Source organism: Polyodon spathula, chromosome 13 (genome assembly GCF_017654505.1).
Source record: "Polyodon spathula isolate WHYD16114869_AA chromosome 13, ASM1765450v1, whole genome shotgun sequence".
Classification (NCBI taxonomy): Eukaryota; Metazoa; Chordata; class Actinopteri; order Acipenseriformes; family Polyodontidae; genus Polyodon; species Polyodon spathula.
The window spans coordinates 7,130,879-7,153,301 of record NC_054546.1 but is presented as its reverse complement, the minus strand read 5'-3'; the positions used below and the strand labels follow the sequence as shown (position 1 = coordinate 7,153,301).

The following is a 22,423-nucleotide window of genomic DNA, read 5'->3' as shown; positions in this document are numbered from 1 at the left end:
CAGTATAGAGGGGTACAGATTGAGAGAGTTGGGGGCTCTGTTACAGTATAGAGGGGTACAGATTGAGAGAGTTGGGGGCTCTGTTACAGTATAGAGGGGTACAGATTGAGAGAGTTGGGGGCTCTGTTACAGTATAGAGGGGTACAGATTGAGAGAGTTGGGGGCTCTGTTACAGTATAGAGGGGTACAGATTGAGAGAGTTGGGGGCTCTGTTACAGTATAGAGGGGTACAGATTGAGAGAGTTGGGGGCTCTGTTACAGTATAGAGGGGTACAGATTGAGATAGTTGGGGGCTCTACAGTATAGAGGGGTACATATTGAGAGTTGGGGGCTCTGTTACAGTATAGAGGGGTACAGATTGAGAGAGTTGAGGGCTCTGTTACCGTACAGAGGGGTACAGATTGAGAGAGTTGGGGGCTCTTTTAGAGTAAGGCATAGTATTATATTAACCTTTTCTTCTCTTCTTCCCTTGCGACATGGACTTGCAGAAGGTAAGGTATGCATTTTAAGTGACACAGGATAGAGGAAAGCTCACACCTTCCCACCACTTAGTGTCTTAGCATTGTCTCCACCCCCCACCCACCCCTTCGTCTCTGACTGGCTGTTGTCTGGTTTCTGGCAGGTGTCCATCACCGTTCTGGATGAGAATGACAACAGCCCGGAGTTCGACATCACTTCTGATTCGTCGGTGGATGTTCGAGAGGACACGCCCCTTGGCAGGAGGGTGGCAGTCGTGCTGGGGAGAGACAGGGATGCTGGGAGGAATGGACTGGTAAGATGGATGGATGGATGGATGGATGGATGGATAGATAGATAGATGGATGGATGGATGGATAGATGTTCTTGAAAAAATAAAGAAGCCAACAGCAGTGCTATGAATATGAAATGTAATCGAATAAGAGAAAGTAACTTCAGTACAGTTGTATAGTTTTTCACTACCGTTTATCTCTGAGGTTTGCAATCGTTCTGAGTGATTCTTATTGTAAATATTTATTTCTTGTTTGTACGTTTATGGTCTGTGCAAAGCTGCTTTGACCTGTGTTGAGAAGTATTCAGTTCCAGTTGACAGCCAGCTAGATTAGGGTATGCTGTACTGTATGTCATGCGTTGATACATGTGACACAGCCAAACCTACTTATGCATGTGCTTGTGCATTTATTAATGTGTTTCTTTAAAGACTAAGGTAGCAGGCAACAGATGATGGCATGTGACTGGTTAATGAGAACCCAAGTGGTTCAACCAGAGTGTGCTACAGCTGCCGTCCATACAGACTGAGTGATGATCTGAATAAACCATTCCACTTAGGAGACATTAAATCACAGGGTCCGGGATGAAATTGTGCAGAAGTCATTTATTTCAAAAACAAATTGCACAGTGCTGTACAAAGACCTTTACCAGTGTCTGCCTGTGAGAAAGTGACTGTGTGTGTGTGTGTGTGTGTGTGTGGGTGGTTTTGATTCAAAGAAGATCATTTAGATTTCCTGTTCCCTGAAATTTTATTTAAAAATACCACTGCTCTTACAATAAACAGCTATTAGTAAACGTTGTTGGATATTTATCTCACCCACACCAATGTCGGAGTTCTTACAAAAGCTGGCCAGCAATTTATGGAAAATAATTTTGCTTTGAAGAACATGAGGTCTAGCCAGGCAAGCAGATATTCACTTGTTTGAACAGACAAATGAAAACAAGCAGACCACTGTTCCACATGGGTGCAGTAGAATTCCATTTGCAGTTCTAGAGTTAAAATGCAATAGCTGCCATGTATTTACATAGGTTTTTAAAGTGATATTAATGCAACCTGAAGCAGTGATGACCAAGACCTCTTATTAGCATTGGCAGCATTATAACCCATATCAGGGTGCTGAAAATCTTCTTCACTTATTTTAATTTTTTTTACTTTATTGGGGATACGTATTAAACAATTTGTATTAAGCGCTGCGTTTAAGGGAGCAGTTGCTTTTGATAAGAAATAAGGAAATAGATTTGTAGATTTGGTTACCCATTCTGTGTGTGCTTGTGTTGCAGGTGAACTTCACCCTGGTGGCGGGAAACGTCAGGGAGGCGTTTGAGATCCGCACCATCAACAACACGTACGGAGAGGTGTACATCGTGAGACCACTGGACAGGGAGGCCATCGACAGATACCTGCTCACTGTGAGTGCTGGAAACGCCCCAAAATAAAAACACCACGGCTAGTTCAACACGAGAGGCATTTTGAAACACACAACTCAACTTACTGATAGAAACCCTACCTATCATTCACAACAGTTTAAATGTAACCTACAAACCCAATTTACACTGAAGGGGAATTCACATTGCCTTTGACACCAAAGGGTCATTAAAGAGAATAACATCTGTTGATGTTACAAAACTGAAAAAAAAGAACTACTAAAACAAACTGAAATTTAAAATCGAAGTTTAATGTCTTGAAGAAATGTTTGTCATTGAATTTAAGTTCCTTTTAGTATTTCAAAACAAAGAATTTAAAAATACTGACGAGCCTTTGCATTGAGTCCTGTAAATGGCTGCGTGAATTTCCCTGTTGTCTCTCGTGATGGGGGTTGTGCTGGAGCGAGGTGTTTGTGTCTCTCGTCAGGTGCGCGCGACAGACAATGGCTCCCCTCCTCGACGGACTGACAGCGGGCTGACCATCAATGTTCTGGACGTGAACGACAACCCTCCAGTGATCCAGAACCCGGGAGGATATAACGTCAGCATCAACGAGGTAATAGCCGGATAACCAGACAGCAGCCCTGTAGTTCCTTAAAGACCAGCTCGGAATGGGTGTGAAGTAGCAGAGTTATCTTAATGAATGTATCCTTCCCATGTTTCTGTCATGGCATCCTGGTGACATGACAGAAAAAAAAAAAATTTAAAGCACCTCTGTGTCTTCAGAATCCCCTATTACCGCCAGGTTCATCTGGTACACCAGAGTGTAACCATTAACTTTTCCCCCATGCAACATTGTCTCAGGATGATGTAAGACATACCACATTTGTTCTATGCGCTATTTTCTTACTGATCCACTAGTGAAACTTCTTACATCCACTAGTGGCAGGGGGGCAGGTTAATGGTTACACACTGGTGTACCAGATGTACTTTAGGGTTAGACATGATTCTGAGATCTCTAATGTGGCTACAGGAGTGCTTCAAACTAAAGATTTTTTAAATAGTCACCCGTTTTAGACAACATAAAAAGAAAGCAATACAAAAGGAAGAATAAGTTGCTCATTTAGGTCTAATGTGTGCCTGCATTGTTATACTGGTTGCATTATTTTATTTAAAGCCCTTGATATCTGTGCCAAGAAGCTCAACTGAAGGCCTGTCTGTGCCTGTGGGTGTGTGGTTGGTTTCAGAATGTGGGAGGAGGCACAGCTGTCATGCGTGTTCAGGCTACGGACCGGGACATTGGTTCGAATGGCATGCTGTCGTACTACATCACCCAGGGCAATGAGGACCTGACCTTCCGCATGGACAGGGTCACCGGGGAGGTCGTGACCCGGCCGTCACCCCCAGACCGGGAAAGGCAGCAGTTCTACCAGCTCTCCGTCACTGTAGAGGACGACGGCACCCCAGCACTGTCGGTGAGACACCAGACATTACACTAAATATACCAAATCCTTACACTATAATCCTTTATATGATATATGCTTCTGTTTGTATCACCCATGCTGGGGGAGGTAACGTTCGGCAGTATATATTTCTTTTCACAGTGCTGCAGCAGGGCCTTGTCTTTGACTGTGCCTTTACCCTGGTACACTGCAGTAAACTCTTAGAAGGATCAGCTTCCAATAGCAGTGTGGGAGGGGAGGGATGTTGGTTGGTTACTCATCTCCTGAGATGATGTTTTCCATTAATCTACAAACTGCAGTGGCCACTCTGTCCCACCCTGGCCCAGTGCTTATGATGCAGCTATCAGACCACATGCCTGCCTTGTCCTGACTCAGTTCTATTTTAGTTATCGTCACAGTGGCGGAGCTGAATAACTCCGCACTTTAGTGCTTTATTATCTCGCTGGTGTTCCTTTACCCAGGGTTAGCGAAATGAGGTTCATGTAAACGGTTTTTATTATTGATCATTAAAATAGAACTCAGTCCTTCATATCTGCCCATCATGTTAGCTTTTTTAAAATTAAATAAAAATCCAGTGGCGTGTTGGGCTCTTCAAACTGCAGCCAGCCTGGACTGACCCAGCACTTTCCTCTTCCTCTATTTCAATATACTGAGGTGTTGTGAAGTTAAGAAATTGATTAAACTAATTACTCAACCCCATTGACAAACACTTCTGGTTTCTCTTCTTTTTTTCTTGTTTTTTATAAAAAAAAAAAAATTATGATGTATTATTTTTCCTATGACTCACCACAGCCAGAACAAAATGTCTCAACCTTTTAGCAGGTGATACAGTAGATGATGACCTCTTTCCACTGCCTGTGTTGAGTTAAAGTAAACTTTGTATCATATATACATGTATTTGGCACACCATCTGATTCTCTCCCTCGACTGATCAAAGCTGCCTGGCGGTTAGCTAAAGCCACCTGCTGAACAGCTGTGCTGTCTGAATGAATATAATCAAGACAGGGAAACTATTTTTAATTTTGATCATTTGCATACTGGTGCCAGCAATCCCAGAGGCTATACCCTTGAGATGTATCATCAGTTCCTTACCAGTAAGGCTACAAGTAGTAACCTCCAGGTGGGAAGCAGTTCTAAAAACTAGCAGGGAGTCCCACTATTTCACACTTTTGAAATGGTGAATACCAGCATGTCGACACTCCAGTAGTGTAATACACTTGGATATCTATGTATTTATTTATGTATTTATTTATTTATTTATTTATTTGGCATCCTTAGTGCCAATCAAGACATGCCTGACCAACAAAGAGGTGCCAAGTGATCTTGAACCGCAATGCAGGCAGTGGCCCTACACTTGGCTGGGCAACACCCAATACCCCTCACATTGTTTTGCACTTTTGAAATGACAAATATATAGGACAGCACGGCGCTCTGCAAGCCTGGTGCAGTTTGAAGGAAACAGCATATACCTGTGCTCTAAAAAGTACCTGGCTTTGCCAGAAATCTTATTTCTTTACCACTGTTTCAGTAGGGGAATAAACAGCATATGGTTTTTGAATTTGGCCCTTGTGTATTTGTGGACTGTGGTTCCGTGGTTGAATTTACAGTTAAATCGTACGATTATGATTGATCCATTCAATGAAAGGGTAGTGTTATTGACAACTGCAATGATTTCTAACGTGTAGAGAGCCAGAAACTTTCCAAGGGGTTACTGGAGCAGTTTCTAAAAACCAGAGTTTGGTTCCTCATTGTGTGAGAGACTTGTATGACTCAAGTCTGTGTTTATTTACTTTTTTATTTATTAATCAGACTAGGAGTCATACAGCACAGATTTTCTGCTTGTTTTTCTATAGTGAAACTCTTTGCTACAGCTGTTTTTTTATTTAAAAACAATTAAGAGCTTGCCACGCACATACAGGGGTTTTGTTTCTTTGACATCTTTTCATTTTATCAGATTGATTTGAAAACATCTCTTCATAATGGAGGGGGAACAAAATAAGTCCAGTTTTGCAGATTTCCCTTTATAACAAAACGTTTCCCTAAAGCACACTAAACACCCATTGATACTGTAGATCAGAGATCAGGGATGATGCTTCAACTGCATTGAATTTGAAAAGTACTTCATGATTCCAAAGAAATCACATGATTCTGTGACCTTTCAAATCGCCTGCTGGCCCCACCCACTTCATGCTATGTTACTATGGACAAGGTACGGCAACTGGGATTCTGCAAGCACAGGCAAAGCCAGTTGGTTCAGGTTTCTGAACAAAATATTCAAATTCAATGATTCAAGTTCAGTATTGGAGCAAAATACCCTGGAACCACTCAGACATTTATAAGCTACTTCCCATTTAAATAAGTAAATGATGGTTGTAAATGGTGCCCCAGGGGGCCCCAGGGCTTGCTCAGCTTACCCGTGTTTGGGGGGGGTGGTGGTGTGAGGGTGTTCGTGGGTGATAGCGTAATGAATGAAAGGTGTCTTAATCTGTTTTGTTGATCATTTAGAAACCTTATATGGCCGGGCTGACAAAAACAGGAAACCACAAAATGGTGCATGTTCCGAGAAAGAGGAAGTTGCGTCACACACTATTCGCAAACTTCCTGTTTCATAATTACTGCTGGCTTTCTCTCCATGCGAGAGGTCACCGACTTCTGAAATGGAAAAGGGTAAGGTTCACCCAGCCTTTTGTTACACAAACTTGGGTCAGTCGACCAGAAGGGGAATAAAAAATGAGGTTGCGTGGGGGAGCAGTATCTTTTCAGCTTCATTTCACCTCCTGTTTTAATAAAAACACAGCACAGGATTAGGCCAGTTTTTTAGGAACAATTTCCTGAGCTATATCCACCAGGCCAGTTTATTAGAAACACACCTTATTATTTATTTATTTTGGAGGCAGGCATAAAAACATGGTAATTTTAAAAACAACATAACTTGATTTATTTTCTTTAACAGTATAGTTTTCCAAAAAAAAAAAAAAATGTAAACAGTAAACAATACATAATTTGACACATTGATGCACAGAAAGCTAAAGACATAACAGAGATAATGGAAGACACTTGTGCCACATGGCCTGCTCGAGCTGAGAACAGTTAAACTCTGGACAGTCTTACGACTGGAGAGACAAGAAACCGCTCTCAGCGCTGGTCATTTCTTTCAGTTCTGTCGGGACCTTGTCTTAGCAGCGTTTATTAACCTATGCTGCTGGAAATCACATTGGAACCTAGGTCCCAGACTGAGGTTGTGCACGGCAATTTTTTTTTTGTCCTGTTCTCATGTATACTCGATTGAGTTCCTTTTTGAATTGTATAATTTAATTTCGACAAATTGTTCAGGACTGAACAGGTTAAGTTTGATTATTTACCTTTGCTTCAACTGCACTAATAATTGTACCCTTTTCAGCTCCCAGTATTGATGCAAAAAAGGTAAAACTCAAACTAAGGGACTGGTCTGATCAACCTATTCTCAGAACAGATTTAGATAGGCAACATCAACCACATGTTTAATGTGACAAGGTGGTGATGCAATCAAGGGGGTACTCCAAAGTGCTATGAAATGCCAGGTTTCTTCCTGTGGGGTACGGGTTCATCAAACAAAACCCTAAGACAAGCTCGCAAACATTTTGGATGGTGCCTTAATTTCTTTAACTGAAAATTAAACATATGCTGAAAAGCCTTTCAAATATAACACACACGCACGCACGCACACACACACGTTATGGGCAGGAAATCAGCAGAGAAATGCTATGTACAAAAAGGTGCTAACGGTGGATACAGTAAATGAATTAGAAACAAGTATACACATTCGAAAAATGAATGTAACTTCATTTTCCAGTGAAAAACTAGGCAAGTCCCATACCAGACAGTATCCATTATAAAAGTTTTTTAGTATGCTTTACCATACCTACTGGGTTTTACAGTGCTTGCCTGTGCTTTACTTATGTTTTATTACACTTTGCTAGGCTTTTACTATGGGAAACTTTGATAAGGGGTGTACCAGGGACACCCTCGGTTTCATGCAATGCTTGGAAGATACACTGTGCACTTGGTGATTTATATTTGTATGTATTTACAGCCTCATCATAGGAACACATTGGATTATCAGATCTCTAACCATCTCACATCTTGCTAATGTACTGTGTCCTTTCTCACTTGGTGTTTTGGAAATTTGAGTCAGGTAGCCCTTTTTTAAGACTATTTTATATGAGGTTTGGCATCCTTGTGCTGACACCCTGATGTCTGATTCCTCCATGACTGTCTCCTCCCCGGGTAGATCTGAATCCATGTTCTTGTTGTTTATCTGTGGTGAGGCGCACCAGCGCGCTGTGCGTTGCATACAAGTTTCCCCTTGCAACTGGGTGCTTTGATAGTTTGGTCCCGTTTCTGTTATAATGTTGTGGGAGCGGCTTTATCCTGCACAACACAGGAACCGGTAAGCATGAAACTGTGAAAGCCTTGCATACGGCACCACACACAGGTCACGTCTGTCTTTAAAACTTAAAAACCATGAATGAAAGAACAGGTACAAATGTGGGGTTGATAAGCTGTATGTTTCGTTTGAAAATACAGCAAGAATCTGTGGCAGTTGTACAGCTTTTTTTTTCTTTTTTATTCTATACATTTATTAAATCGGGTGATTCCGGAATGGGTTCTGAAAAAAAAAAAAATATATACAAAACACAATGTTAGTTCTGCTCTCTTCGCTAACGTTCTCTCCAATCAGCTGCTAACTCACATCATGTGTACAACGAGACAGCACTTCCCAGTGGATACAATTCAAGAGCGACTCAAGGTTTCTATACTAGAAAATACGCTGGTAGTCTAGTTATAGCTAGTTGGTCATCAACATTTTTGAGGTCCTGTTTTCTAAAAAAATTTAAATCAGTCTTTCAGTGACAGATTTGCAGTGCTGGAAATGGGAGCCTTTGTGACGTCCCTATATATCAGCAGTGGGAAGTGTTCTCTACAGCATATTATAGGTAGACATATTTGGAATCCTAATGAAAGCCAATGGCCAAGAGATTCCACGTCATATAATATAATATAATATAATACAGATAACCATGCTTCTGATAACCTTGTGTCTGATGTAACTTACATTATATCGAAAACAAAATTCAGTATCAAGTCAGTGGTGTGAAAAACAAAGAAACATCAAGTCATACCACTGTGATCTACAGTTAATCATCAGTAAAAGCACCAGGGCAAATGGATAAAGCACTGTACTCTCCCACTCTTTGTTTTTGTGTTAAACGCATGGAACTACCACGTACCTTCTACGGCGTGGTGATAGTCATGTGCAGGACAGACTTGGAACGGTTGGATATAAGTGACAGAGACAGACAGAGAAGTACATTGCAGTGTGCGCCACTTGAAAACCTATCCACAGCTGTTACTGCATGAAGTGTAGCTAACTCAGGGCCTCTGTTACAGTGCAGTCACACGCATGTCGTTTCATAACAAGGGCCTCCAGCCAAAAACAAGCCATCCTTCAAAACAGGTAGGTACAATGTTCAAGTGCAAAAATATTTGACTGTATAAAACCAGCAAGAAGGTATTGAAAACTAAAACTCAACTCCTCCTACGTCACCCTTGTAATACCAGTACAATTTTTGGTTACATTTCAAAATAGTGGCTGCTATTCCTGTGTTGTTCCACATGAACTCAGCAGGCTCCCTACCCCAGGGTGCAGACAGTGTGCGTGTCTGAGCTGCGGGGTTACCTTGTGAAGGGAAGAAGCAGTCCCCGAGTGCCGACGGGGAGAGTGGGGTGCCGGGCTCGGACAGTAGGTGGCGCCCTGTCTCTGACGACTGCCTCGTCATTATCTGAGTGGCGCTGCGGGTCTTCACACTGGGGGGCGGCGCGTCGTCAAAAACGGGGTTCTCGTGACCCAGGGCCTCACTGCATAAGGGCGCACACGGGTCAGCACCAGATGATAAAGAATACCAATGACAGCAATAATGATATTATTATTATTATTATTATTATTATTATTATTATTATTATTATTATTATTATTAATTGTATGATATTATATAGGATAATTGCTACTATTGAAATTACTACCTACTACTAAATAACAAATAATAATAATAGTAATAATAATGAAAATCATTATTTGTTGTAAATAAAGGATCTATTGTCATTATAAAGAACATGCATCTAACAATTAAAATGACATGACTGTAATTATAACTCCAATAAGTGTAATGCTAATAAAAAGGAGAGAAAGAGAAGTGGAAGGGGAAAGAAAAGGGAGGAGAGAGTGAGTGTGATAGTGTGAAAGTCTGGGCTCTCACCTGTCCATCCTCACAAGCTCATGGGCTCCTGCAATCAAACACAGAAGCACACACACACTTGTTGAATTATTTTGAATGTCTTCGTCCCCAGTTATTATTATTTTTTTTATTTTAATGAAAACGTTCTTATTCAAGCGGTTTCCACACCAGGGGGAGAATCCCCCTTGTACTGAGTAAGCATATGCAGATTTGTGTCTGTGTGGGGAGGCGGGGGATTCTCTTTAAAGCGCTCTTTCATTAGCTGACAAAGGCTTTCTCACATAGTTCTCTGTAAATCTGCATTTCACAGTAGTTTCCTGGTACATTGAAACTGGTCTGCCAGGAACCCTTAAAGGGTTGGTTTAATGGTTCTGGCACTGTTCTAAACTAGCTTTGGCACAGCACTAGCGAGGCTGCTAACTGCGTGTAAGACCAAGGTTTCACAGCCTCGGTTAGCGGTCCGTTAGAGCAGTGCTTTTCAACCTGTGGAACACGTAGCAGCACTAGTACGTGACAGGCTTGCTACTCCTACATGGTCACATTTGTCTTTATGACAAAGTGATTTCCAAACCACAGTACTGTTATTTTTTTGCTGTTTGTCTCGTAAACTGTTGCAATCCTGCGTGCCACTTCTCCGTTTCTCATTGAAGTGAGAAGTGAAACGTGTTGACAGGGTTTCTATAGTGACGGGGGGGGGGTTGACGTGACTTTACAATGACTTTACACAGAATAGTAAAGCACAGGACAGCACAATGAATGCATCATCACAAGGAATGCATCACCAGATAATACTGGTATTTCACGCTTTTTTCAAGTCTCTTTTAAGCATGCAAGTGTGGGTGAAATCAACGTTAGGGTTGGCTCAATTCTTGTTTTTCCATTCCAATTCCTTTTTTAAATCAATTCCCATTTCCAGTTATTTCAAAGGAATTGGACTATATTTTAGAAACATAATAATTGTTGTGACTCTTCAGGTGCTTTCATTTGAAGCCAATTCAGTTTACTAACAGTGACTTCAATTGAAGTCATGTGTTGCCACTGTGAGAAGCTCATTTGAACAGAACACTGCTAATTGCAATTGTGATCAGTGGTTTGTTGGACTTCATTAAACGGAAAATGGAAATGGAACTGGAATTGAAAAATGAATTGACCCCAGTCCTGATCCACATTGCTAATTAGAGAGAACGGTCCAGGTTAAAGACAGTCTGCCTTGCCCTTTCGTTCTGTTCAGACACTTCCCTTTAATAACTCTCTCGAAGGTCACAGCAGTCAGTTTGGTTTGCCTTTGTACTGCTGGGAGTGGGAGAGAGAGTGGGAGGAGGGGGTCCGTGATCACTTTGTTGTTGTTTTATTATACTTTGTACATAAAATAATATACAGCGCTAACAAGATATGTTATCATAAATAGAAAAAAAAATTCTAATATTGAAAACAGTTCATTAGACAAGGGCCCTTAAGCACTAAAAATACAGAACATGTACAATTTACTGTCCACATGCCTGCCTAAACGTGAATGAAACTAATCTGAATTACAGAAATATGGAGGGAGAACTGTACTACAGTAACCATCACCAACAGTGTAATATCTCCTATTATAGATCAGTAGAGACCGGTTGTTTGATAGATCAGTAGAGACAGTACTCACGTCTGTTAGACAGAATGCTCTGCCTCTGCTTGTACACCAGCAGGAGGATGACAGGCAGGGACAGGACTCCCAAGATGCTCCCTGCTGTCGCTAAGCCCAGCGCTGTCGAGGCTGGGGTGGGATACACACACACACACACACACACAAGATACCTGTTAGTCAGGGAATTTAAAAAAGAGAGGCTTTAAAAATAAATGCAGCTTAAGTATATTTGATTGCAAGTCATAATGGGTTTGATAGGGTTAAACTCAGGAGCTATTAAAGAATGTTTTTACAATGTGAACTCTCTGCTTTCTGAAATTGTACAGTGAACACAAGTCAAAGCAATGGAGGGATGTATCAAACAGACAGCCTAGCAAATTACATTCCGCTATACACACATACACTGTTTGGGATGCGAAGGGTTAAAACACCCAAATGTTTGCTGTAATTCTGGGTGTAGTTTTTCTTTCCATTGTTTGATCAAGGAAAGTAGGAGAATGAAGCTGAAAGAACTCATCCTGTACACTCCTTAACTTTCCACCCTGTCCTTCTCACCCCCTACCCTCTCACTTTACTCCTCCCCTACCCTCCCTCTCACTTTACTCCTCCCCTACCTAGCCTATTTCTCTGCTTACCCTCTCTTCCTATGCTATTGTATCCACCCACACATCCTCCCTCTCGCACTGCCTCAGTACCCCTCTCACCCCCTACCCACTCTCTCGCTCTCTCCACCCCGCACACATTCATGACCATGCCCCAGCAAGCCATGACACCATGACTCACACCAGAAACCTTTTAATAAACACAGCTTCAGCCCTGGAAAAAGGAAGAACCAGAACGCCTCCTGTGTGTGTGCGTGCGTGCGTGCGTGCGTGTGTGTTCTGCATCTTCTAAATCTAAGTTGCTAATTGGAAGTCAAGGACAGAAGAAACCTAGAGTACGTGCACTGAGAGAAAGGGGGGGGGGGGGGGGGGGTCTATGAAATTAAAAAATAGAGCCTCCCGATTCTCAGTGACTACAGAAAGGGCTCGATTCTCAAAGCCATTCACTCCACATTGTCTGAATGGAAAAAATACTGTTACACTTTTAAAACAAATAAGAAACAACTTACAAGACTACTTCTTCCAAGTTCCCAGGTTAAAAGTCTGAGTCGTTTATATATCTGGCTTCCTAACTTTATTGGGTGTGTTTCTCCTCTCAAAAATAAATATGCTAATGACAATTTGCTGTAAATGGCTTGGAGAATTTAGCCCAGAATATTATAAAGGAAAAAGCGCACATTTTTAAATAAAGTAATGCAAAATCTATAAAATCAATAGAATCTCACGCTCGTACCTTCATTGCTGTCCTCGGGAGTGTGAGGGGCAGCATGGGAGATGCACCTCTGATTGGAGCTGCTGCCGTCTGTCACATAGCAAATTGAAAGAGGGAGAAAGAGTGAAAGTGAAAGACAGGTCAGCATCACAAGTCACATTGCTACATAAGATACACTACATTGCAAAACTAACATTCGCTTTTATGAAAGGACAGGTCTGTCGGACAGTACTTGAATGAAGCAGTGTCTGGGCCATGGGTCTATTTTAATGCTCTAATCACAGCCAATGCAGTACAGAGGTGAAAATGTCAGTCCCTGTTTCTCTAGGTTTATGCATTCAGCAAGTGGCAGCTGACTGTCTATTTGACTCGGTTTCCTCAAGGGTCTGCAATGCAATCCTACAGCCATAAAAACGTCTCCTGCATCACATTCCTCACATTTTAATCTCAGAGAGAAGGTGTGAACTTCTTGCACGGAAAACTAGCGCTCTTCCAGATTAAGAGCACCAAGAGAGTAACACACCCTAAATTCCTTTTGCTGTCCCTCGCTCAGCACTTACTCTTGGTGATGTTGAGCTCTATGTAGGCGAGCTCGCTGCTCAGCATGTGGAGTTTGTTGTGCTCCGTGTTGATATCGTACACATAGCAGCAGTAGCCGCCCTGGTCTGCCGCGGTGAGGTTGGTGAGGGTCACCCAGAAGGTGCCCTTGTGGTCTGAGGACTGGAACACCCCAGTGTGGCTGCCATTGTTCTTCACGTGGTGCAGGTGAACCTTCTCCCTGCACTGGGGGCTCCTTCCTGCGCTGAAGAACCAGTTCCTCATCATTTTGTCATGGATGTCAGCCAGGTGGCCATGAAAGGAGCATTTCAGAGTGACGTTGGCACCCTCGGGGCAGCTGAAGGAGACATAAGGAGCCGTGACCTTCACAGACCCCACATGACCTGTAGGGACCACATGGAAGCGACATTCAGGTCTGAATCAGTTAAACACAGGGCAGGGATCACAGGGAGACGACAGTCAGGTCTGAATCAGTTAAACGCGGTGCAGGGATCACAGGGGGGCGACAGTCAGGTCTGAATCAGTTAAACACGGTGCAGGGATCACGGAGACGATGGTCAGGTCTGAATCAGTTAAACACTAAGCAGGGATCACTGGGAGGTGACAGTCAGGTCTGAATCAGTTAAACACGGTACAGGGATCACAGGGAGACAACAGTCAGGTCTGAATCAGTTAAACACGGTGCAGGGATCACAGGGAGGCGACAGTCAGGTCTGAATCAGTTAAACACGGTGCAGGGATCACAGGGAGGCGACAGTCAGGTCTGAATCAGTTAAACACGATGCAGGGATCGCAGGGAGGTGACAGTCAGGTCTGAATCAGTTAAACACGGTGCAGGGATCACAGGGAGGCGACAGTCAGGTCTGAATCAGTTAAACACGGTGCAGGGATCACAGGAAGGCGACAGTCAGGTCTGAATCAGTTAAACACGATGCAGGGATCGCAGGGAGGTGACAGTCAGGTCTGAATCAGTTAAACACGGTGCACGGATCACAGGGAGGCGACAGTCAGGTCTGAATCAGCTAAACACAGTGCAGGGATCACAGGGAGGCAACAGTCAGGTCTAAATCAGTTAAACGCGGACACAACACCCAAATAGAAACAGGTCTACTAATTTTGTATGGACCTGTTTGGACTGTATCTGCACCCTGAACACGAGAACAATTCTGTTCTAATTGCTGGGCCTTAAAATCACCGCCCTACAATTTCTAAGCCTCACTTCTCAGATTTCAATCCACTGTTTTATTTATATATATATATATATATATATATATATATATATATATATATATATATATATATATATATATATATATATATATTTATAACCAATATCTAGTTTTAACCAATTTCTAGAGTCTAGACAATAATTCACTGACCTTCGTTTTGTTTTGAAACTGTTTATACCAATATGGTTCTCTCTCTCTCTCTCTCTCTCTCTCTCTCTCTCTCTCTCTCTCTCTAGATAATTGTCATTTGATTATCAGATATTCACACCCTTGTTTCAAGTGTTGTTATGTGTGATAAACATGGCCTTGAAGGTCTTAAATCTCTCTGAATGGACTTGGCGTGGGTGAAGTGGTGATCCAGCACATTTGTTATGTATGTCAAGTAGGCAAACTATTTGTGTGGAATGTAACTGGCAGTCAAATTATTTTAGTCCAGCTGGTTTGCATCCCAGGACATAGGGTCTAAGCAAAGTCTAAGCAGTCACAGATGTGTTCATAAAAAAACACAGAAACAAAGATGAATGGTTATTAATCATAAGTTACAATTTGTGTGAACAGGAAAGGGAAAGCAATACTGATTTTGCAGATACTAGCAGCAGGAAAAAAAAAAACACAATACAATACACATATATACAGCTCAATAACAATATATCCAATAAAAGCCTCCTAATACAATAAAAATGGCTTTAATATTCTGAATTGTAATGGTGCAAAACCAGCCAAGAGCAACTCAATTACAGGATGGAGCAGTTCACTTATTTTTTTTACGTGGTTTCCTGCTAGTGTTTTTTTAGTTTTTTTGTTTAAATGTTTGTACCTTCTCTGACAATTCGCCTTTGCTTCAAACCATCGCACTATATCTCAGGAAACACCTGACTGAGGTATCCTGGACCTGCAGCACCTCTCGGATGTTGCAGTGCTTTTTCAGATTTGACAGCTGCACTGTTTATCAGTACGCTTGTCGTTGTTCTCTTTGCTGGGACAGGGCCAGGTGTATTTGGAGCAGAGTTTGCAGTTCTCTTCGACGCTGCTGCATGCAGACAGGCAGGTGTGAACTCACAACGGAAAAGAAGATACACTTCCTGTGTACCACCACCCCCCCTCTGCCAGTGCACGGCTCTTTCTACTTTCTTTTAGCTGTTTATATTAGGTCAGTGCACCTTGTCAGCTGCGCAAGGTGCAGAGGTGTGAAAGAGGCAGAACCTGATTGAGTGATGTGGCTGCCTCACTGCTAAGGCCAAATATTCATCACTTTTAACACCAGACAAGCGGGGACATGTATCAAGCTTTTGCGATGGTATTAAAGCCATAGTGCAGAGTTTACGCCAGCCTTAAAATTGGCATCTATCATGACACTTCTGGCAAGTTAAGGCCGTGTTATCAATGCCAAAATGCGCTCCACCATTCAATGCGCTTTGCCATTAGCCATGCATTGTAAGGCATGTCAAGCCTTTAATTATATGCATGGGCAAATTGTAGGTGTGGCTCATTTGTAAATGAAGTCTGCGGTAGTAAAAGGAGATTAATGAAGTGCCAGAACAGCAGCGCCGACCCTAACATTGTCTAAAATGTGGTGTTATTGTAACCTGTTCACTATTGAAGCACTATTTAAAAATGTAACAAACTTCTGCAGAAAACAAGACGTTTAAAATGGTCTGTGTTGGTTTAAAAAAAAAAGCAACAGACAAAATAGATTTTTCTTAAAAACAACCTTGAATGACAAATTCAGAAATATTTTTTGAACCTTTAAAACTTATGTTGACACATCAATTAAAATGAGCGTGTATAAATGAGCCTATTTTTATGCCTCCTAATCCCCAAATATTGTAGCGCTACAATATTAAATACGGGATAAACGTTAACTACAAACCTGAAATGGCAAAACCGAAGCTTTTGTGTTTTTCTTTATAAACACTGTACATTTCTAGTAGTATATAGAAATGGCATTGTACAGTATGAGGAATTCACCAATCATGAAGCCGGTAGGCAGTCAAACACACAATTTTCGTGAAAATCGTGATATCGTGAATTTTCAGAGGCATTTCTTACGATGGAGAGTGCAGACTCTTAACCTTCCTGAACAACCCAGGAACAGAGGGAGAGTACTGAGAAGAAGGGAGACTATTTAGGGTCTGCATTACCCTTTCTGTTCCCCCCGAGGATGATATTACAGCTCGATACCGGCTATTTCATTATGTACAATTGTTTGCATTGGTCATATAATAAACTTGGTTCATTATATCATTTTCATTATGTATATTTGGTTTTATCTATCGTATAATAACATAATAGAAAGTCAAGACGCTTAATCAACACGGGTCATTTTTGTTCAATGGAGGTAGCCCATTTGGAGGGGAGGCGCTATTTTTCAGATTAGTCTGTTAATCTGGGTTTCAGAACACCGGTGCAGCAGAATTTTCACATTTAAATGTGGCACTTTACTCCGTGCCTCATTAATTACATTCGGGATGGGGTCAAATTTGTGCCGCGGCACGGCGCTACTTTACGCTCCACTAATTTAGGGCTGCGTCAGTTGATCTTGATACATGCCCCCCATGATGCTGCTTGACAGAAAGAGCTTCTCACTACAGCAGGGTGAGAAATACTGACTCCCACTGCAGTGCAGTTTGATCCGTACCAGATTTTACACTAGTTTGCATCAGCTTTAAATACAGTGGACTATATATATTTTTTGATGGTTAGTGTTCGTATTGTCAGGGTCTCAATCAGGCTTAAATTGTTTGAAGTTAAATCTTTGTAAATGTTTCACTTTTTGTGCTGCGTTTTAAAACTCATCGTAGCCATGGAGACAGAGACCCCTACTCGTTAGACACCAGACGAGTTCAGTTGGAGGCTTCCCAGACTGCATCAGCAGCTACCCAGCCAGTAGAAAAAGTCTCCTATTCAATGGACTGGATTCTTTTTTTTTCCAAAGGAATACTGTGACTTGTCATAGTCCAGTTAAAAATAGTAGAAAAGGAAATTCTCCAGCTTGTTACTGTTGAATGAGGTACAGCATGAAGTCATTATTGAATTCCTCGGCCAAAAAAAAAAAAAGTCAGGGACCTAATTGTTTCAGTGGGCGATTTCTGAGTGCTGTATTAACTGGCTGCTGAAAGACGTATATTTCCTGAGAGTCCTGAATTGGCCCTGGGGAAGAGAGATAGATCTGGACTCTAGCATGAAAAAGCTAGTGTTATCTTGGAAGGAGATCTGGCAGCTGAAGAGAGGGGGCGGCGTCCTGTCCAGCACTGAGAAAACAACTCGATGAGCGTGTTTCCTCTCTCACCGCCTTCATCTCTCTATCACTTCCAAAACTGGGGCACGCAGCTTGGCTCGGGTGACAGTGTCTTCTTTTTGCGGTTAAGTGTTTAATATTCAAATTTCAGAGGCATTTACATTACAGAGCGCAGCTTAGCAAGTTTCCCTTCACCATACACTCTTATCTAAAAGTTTCCTTTACACTGGTCCTAAATCACAAGGCTTTTGTGTAACAGGACTGGACCGATTTGGTTTGCACAGTAACATTTTCAATTAGACCCGACAGCTTAAGGGTTTCCGTTTAGACATAAGAACTGGGGCATGCCTGAGTTCTCTGGTCTACACTGATGTGTGCGAGAGCTGATCCAGGATCCAGTTCTTGTAGGGACTGAACTCTTTGCTACCCTTGTAGCGAAGCGGTTAGCACACTCGCCAGCAGAGACTTGTAAATCTTTTTGTTACTTGAGATGCAGAGTTGTGGAGTTTAGGGACTGGTATAACAAAATGTCCATACTGGTGTAAATACTTACAGTGGTTTTGAAACAGGTGGTCCCAACTGACATGGGGATGACCAGAGGATCCTCCGAAAATGCTGAAAACTTCGCTCTTCACTCAAAAATATAAAATATTCTTAGAGGTGTTCTGTAATTGTTTGAACGGTGATGTACCACACTGGTTAATATTTACTTTGCGTTCAGTGAAGACCTTCTTCCTCCTCTGGGTATCTGTTAAGTGTACATCCTGTACACTAGCTAAATGGTTATGAAACACTTCAGAACAGAGGTTAAAAAAAAAAAAAAAAAAAAAAAACTTTGGTTTGTCCCTATAATAGCACTCCTGAACACGTCACAAACAAGGGACAGTGGATTCAGACCTGAAGGCACAGAGAACTCTAGACTTGCCTATCTTAAGATTGCTGAGCTGATGTTTGCTAATGTCCAATCTGCAACCACAAACAGCCTTATGTCATCAGACTGTTGAACGTGAAACTATGAAACTCCTTGTTGAGACATCCAGATCTCCGTAGATCTATCCATCTGCTTAAATAGCTTTAAATAAATAAACACATAAATAAATGCTGTGGTGAAGCATTGCAGTGTTGCATGTTTACACAGGAGCCTCACAATGGGGAAGTACTGCTGTCTGATCAGACATTCTGTCCCTTCCAACAGCAGAACTGGGAAGTCTTGCAATAAAGGCAGGAGGGGGAGCGTGTTGTGCAAACAGTACAGAATCAAAACCTCATTTCAAAACCACTGTTGCTGAAATACTCTGGGTCCACATGCCCTGTTCTGCCTTTTTGTATTGTGCAGCTCTGAGATGCTTCAGAGACGGGAGGACTAGCAAAGTTCTTTGACAAACATCTGAAATGATTTTGATCCAAGGCTTCAAGGAATTGTACTGGTCTCTGAGTATTTCTGCATATCTCACGATTGAGTGCGTCAGGATGCATACAGACATCTTATAAGAGTCAGACATTGCTGAGTGACAGTGTTGCACTCATGTAGTTCCACACTGTGGTTTCCAAACCTCACTCAGCTATCTCAATGTACTGCTACTATTTACTGCAGATATAGTAAATACTTCATTGACAAATATTAAAAGTGTTGATCTTAAGAACTGTCACCAATTCAGGGTAAATTTTTGTGTGTCCTCTTTGGAGAGCTCCCAGATGACTTGTCATAAAACGTACAAACTTCTTTAATATTTTTAGACACTAAGGTGCCGATGTAAAGCTACATGCAAAGTGATTTGCGGCTGCAAAACCCCCATATTGCTGCCAAAAACAGTGTTTAGCTGGTGTTAAGTGGGACTTTAGTGGTTACTAAGAATGTGGCATATGTAAATGTTTTTCACCTGGCGTTTTGCACCCGCTATCAAATTAGCACTTTGCCATCATTAATCAATTTAAATGTATTCAAATGAAGAAAAGAGCATGCAGTTGGGCGGGGATCTGAAACACTAAGCAGGCACAAACATTATAATGAGATGTAAGGTTTTTGCCTTCCACTTGGGCAATTGCTGACCCTCCAAAAACGTTGCACCTCCTCTGACAAGCAATTAAGAGTTGTATAAAACAACACACCTTCAGAGACCTGTCATTGGCCTCAGAGTGGCTGCTGTGGTAATCTTCCTGATGCTGCCATGCTTGACTCATGTTGACATGCAGGAAACCCACCAGAGGAGAAGTTCAAGACGGAGAAGACCCTGCTTATTCAAACCCAGGGTCGCTAGGTTTGGGATGGATTGTCCTCTCCTCTTGAATCCCCAGTGATGTCAGCTGTGATGTGGATGTGCTCCACAAATCTCCTACAGCGCCTACTGCTTGCTCTCTCTACTCCCAACATCTCACTGGACAGTGTGTTATGATTTCGGTGCAATTTTACAGGATCTCCCGATCGACTTCAGTCGGCCAGGAAAGTTTAAACATGTTTAATATTTTGCAATGCAAAACGCATCGGCTAGTGTGTTATACCCACTCGCAAGTCTCAAAAAACGATGCCAGTTAATTTAGCGGTTCCAAACTGCAGTAAACCTGTACAGTACATTTAGGACCTAGGTGTGATCTGTCTTGCTGAATGATCATGAGCAGAACACGGCACAAACGGGGCTCCTTAATTTTTAACAGGAGTCTGATCTACAGGTTCATTTACCACTGACAACAAATCAATGATTTCCTTCAGCACTAAACCATCTATTCTAGAAAACCAATTAATTGCAAGACAAATATTTAACAAGCATCTGGATTTATATTGGTTTCTGTTCGCATTGTAAAAAAAACAAAACAAACACAAAAAAACTAATTAAAAAGCTATGAATTATCAATCTGTTGACAGTCTTTTACATTGTTTTGTCAGTATCATTTGACATAAATGCCAAGAACCCCGTACATTGAAAACTATGATATACATATAGTTCTCAATGTACTAGATAGCTTTTTTAGTCGGTGTTTTTTGTTTTGTTTTTAGCATATTGCAGAAGTCATGTCCAACAATCAACCATTAATCCAACTGTGACTAAAAGTAAACGACAAAGTAAAAATATTAACATATGACGCGCATCAGTATTTATCCAGGCAGAGTCGGTCGTGCAGAGATGTTTTTGCTTACAAAAGCAGCATCAAAGTTATTTTACTTTTTGGCTTGGTTACAACAAATTCCAATACCAGTTCAAGAATAATAAATAAATGTAAACGAAACTGAAATTCAAACTTTTTTTTTTTTTTTTCACGTTTAGATGTTGTAACATCTTCGTGTTATTAAAAAAACACACACGGCGTCGTCAACAATATTATTGTGAGTCATCGCCTTGTTTTTAAATCGACAAAAAAACTATTATTAAATAGAATAAAGCAGCCGCCCAGAAAAGGACGGTGTTTATGCAATGCTTACCTGATACCGCTGTTGACACATTTATGCAGACGCAGATAAGTAGCAACCCACGGAATGTCAAAATAGTAGGTTTTTTAGTTTCTAAATCCATGTCTATACGACCCGGCTTGTCTAAGCTTATTCTGATGTTTAAATCTCAGAAATGTTTCGTGTATTAGAAAATATATAAATAATAACAAAAGCAGACGAAAACTGCGTCTCCACCAAACCGATCGAAACAGGAAATTTGCCAAGGTTTGCAGCTTGTATTTGCATAGTCAAAGATACTGTACTGCGACCTTCTTTCTGACCATAAAAGGGCTCTCCAGTTCTTCGGTTAACCACTGGGGGGGCGTGTTGTGTAATTTTTTTTAACGCAATATATATAAACGTAGAATACATCTCATTAAATTCTACACGGCAAACTTACTTTTTCCATTAGAACCGCTGAGACGAACTTTTAAATTTGTGTCCTCCACCTCCTTGTTTGTCTTCTGTCATTATCATTAATATTAATAGTTATTTGTAAATGTACAGTATATTGCTTTCATGACTTTAAACACACAGTAAAACCGTAGAGAAGGATGGACAGAAGCGTCTTTTTAAATGTAGGCCTCAAGTACACTACCATGTTCCCAAAAGTCATACACACTCATGTACAGTGTAGTAGAATAGCTTTCTTCTATTAAAGACTGCAGTGTTTTTTTTTGTTTTGTTTGTTTTTTTGGCTGAAGAATGTGCCTACACCAGTGCTAGGATTAATTAAATAAATCAGATTGTACAAAAAAAAAAAAAAGCGAGATAAAGATGGTGCACTTGCAAACGCCTTATCTTTTTAAGGTGGTTTCTCTCAACTCTTCTTTATTAAAAGTAACCCCTGTAGGTACACAATGAATTGCGCAGTTGTTTAAACGGATTCTTCTCTGAATACATTTGTGAGTGACTCACAAGGAAACTGACCATTTGGATAACCAACCTGTCATTAAAGTCAGAATTGTTTTATGTCCCAAGGGTTAAGAGGGGTGCAAACATAACAGCTAGGCAAGGAACGAAAACCCTAATAAGAATGTGTTTATTTTTGGAGAGACTCTTGGATTGGAAGTCACTCTTATGTCTAAATTCTGGGTGAGAGACCCTTGTTTTGAGGCACCACTGTCTTTTCAAATGAATCCTGTAAATCGTTTTACCTGCCTTGAAAGGGAAGCTGTAATAG

General features: G+C 41.4%; 2 protein-coding genes across 4 annotated transcripts in view; one reads left to right on the top strand and one right to left on the bottom strand.

The window, feature by feature from the left end:
• LOC121326059 (cadherin-23-like) overlaps positions 1–22,423 on the top strand; it is a 142,817-nt gene that overhangs the window by 93,550 nt on the left and 26,844 nt on the right. For 2 of the 3 annotated variants that reach the window (XM_041269210.1, XM_041269208.1), the window contains exons 32-36: positions 489–491; positions 623–772; positions 2,029–2,157; positions 2,600–2,728; positions 3,360–3,587. In XM_041269210.1, coding sequence (XP_041125144.1) covers positions 489–491; positions 623–772; positions 2,029–2,157; positions 2,600–2,728; positions 3,360–3,587 — 639 coding nt within the window. The remainder of the gene's footprint in view (positions 1–488; positions 492–622; positions 773–2,028; positions 2,158–2,599; positions 2,729–3,359; positions 3,588–22,423) is intronic. The other variant, XM_041269209.1, reaches the window with a different exon arrangement.
• LOC121326061 (V-type immunoglobulin domain-containing suppressor of T-cell activation-like) lies at positions 5,442–21,511 on the bottom strand. Its single transcript, XM_041269211.1, has 7 exons — positions 21,232–21,511; positions 13,352–13,732; positions 12,813–12,881; positions 11,496–11,606; positions 9,872–9,899; positions 9,295–9,473; positions 5,442–8,223 (listed from the first exon to the last, which is right to left on the bottom strand). The coding sequence occupies exons 1-7, from the start codon at positions 21,320–21,322 to the stop codon at positions 8,186–8,188; spliced, it is 897 nt and encodes a 298-aa protein (XP_041125145.1). The 5' UTR covers positions 21,323–21,511; the 3' UTR covers positions 5,442–8,185.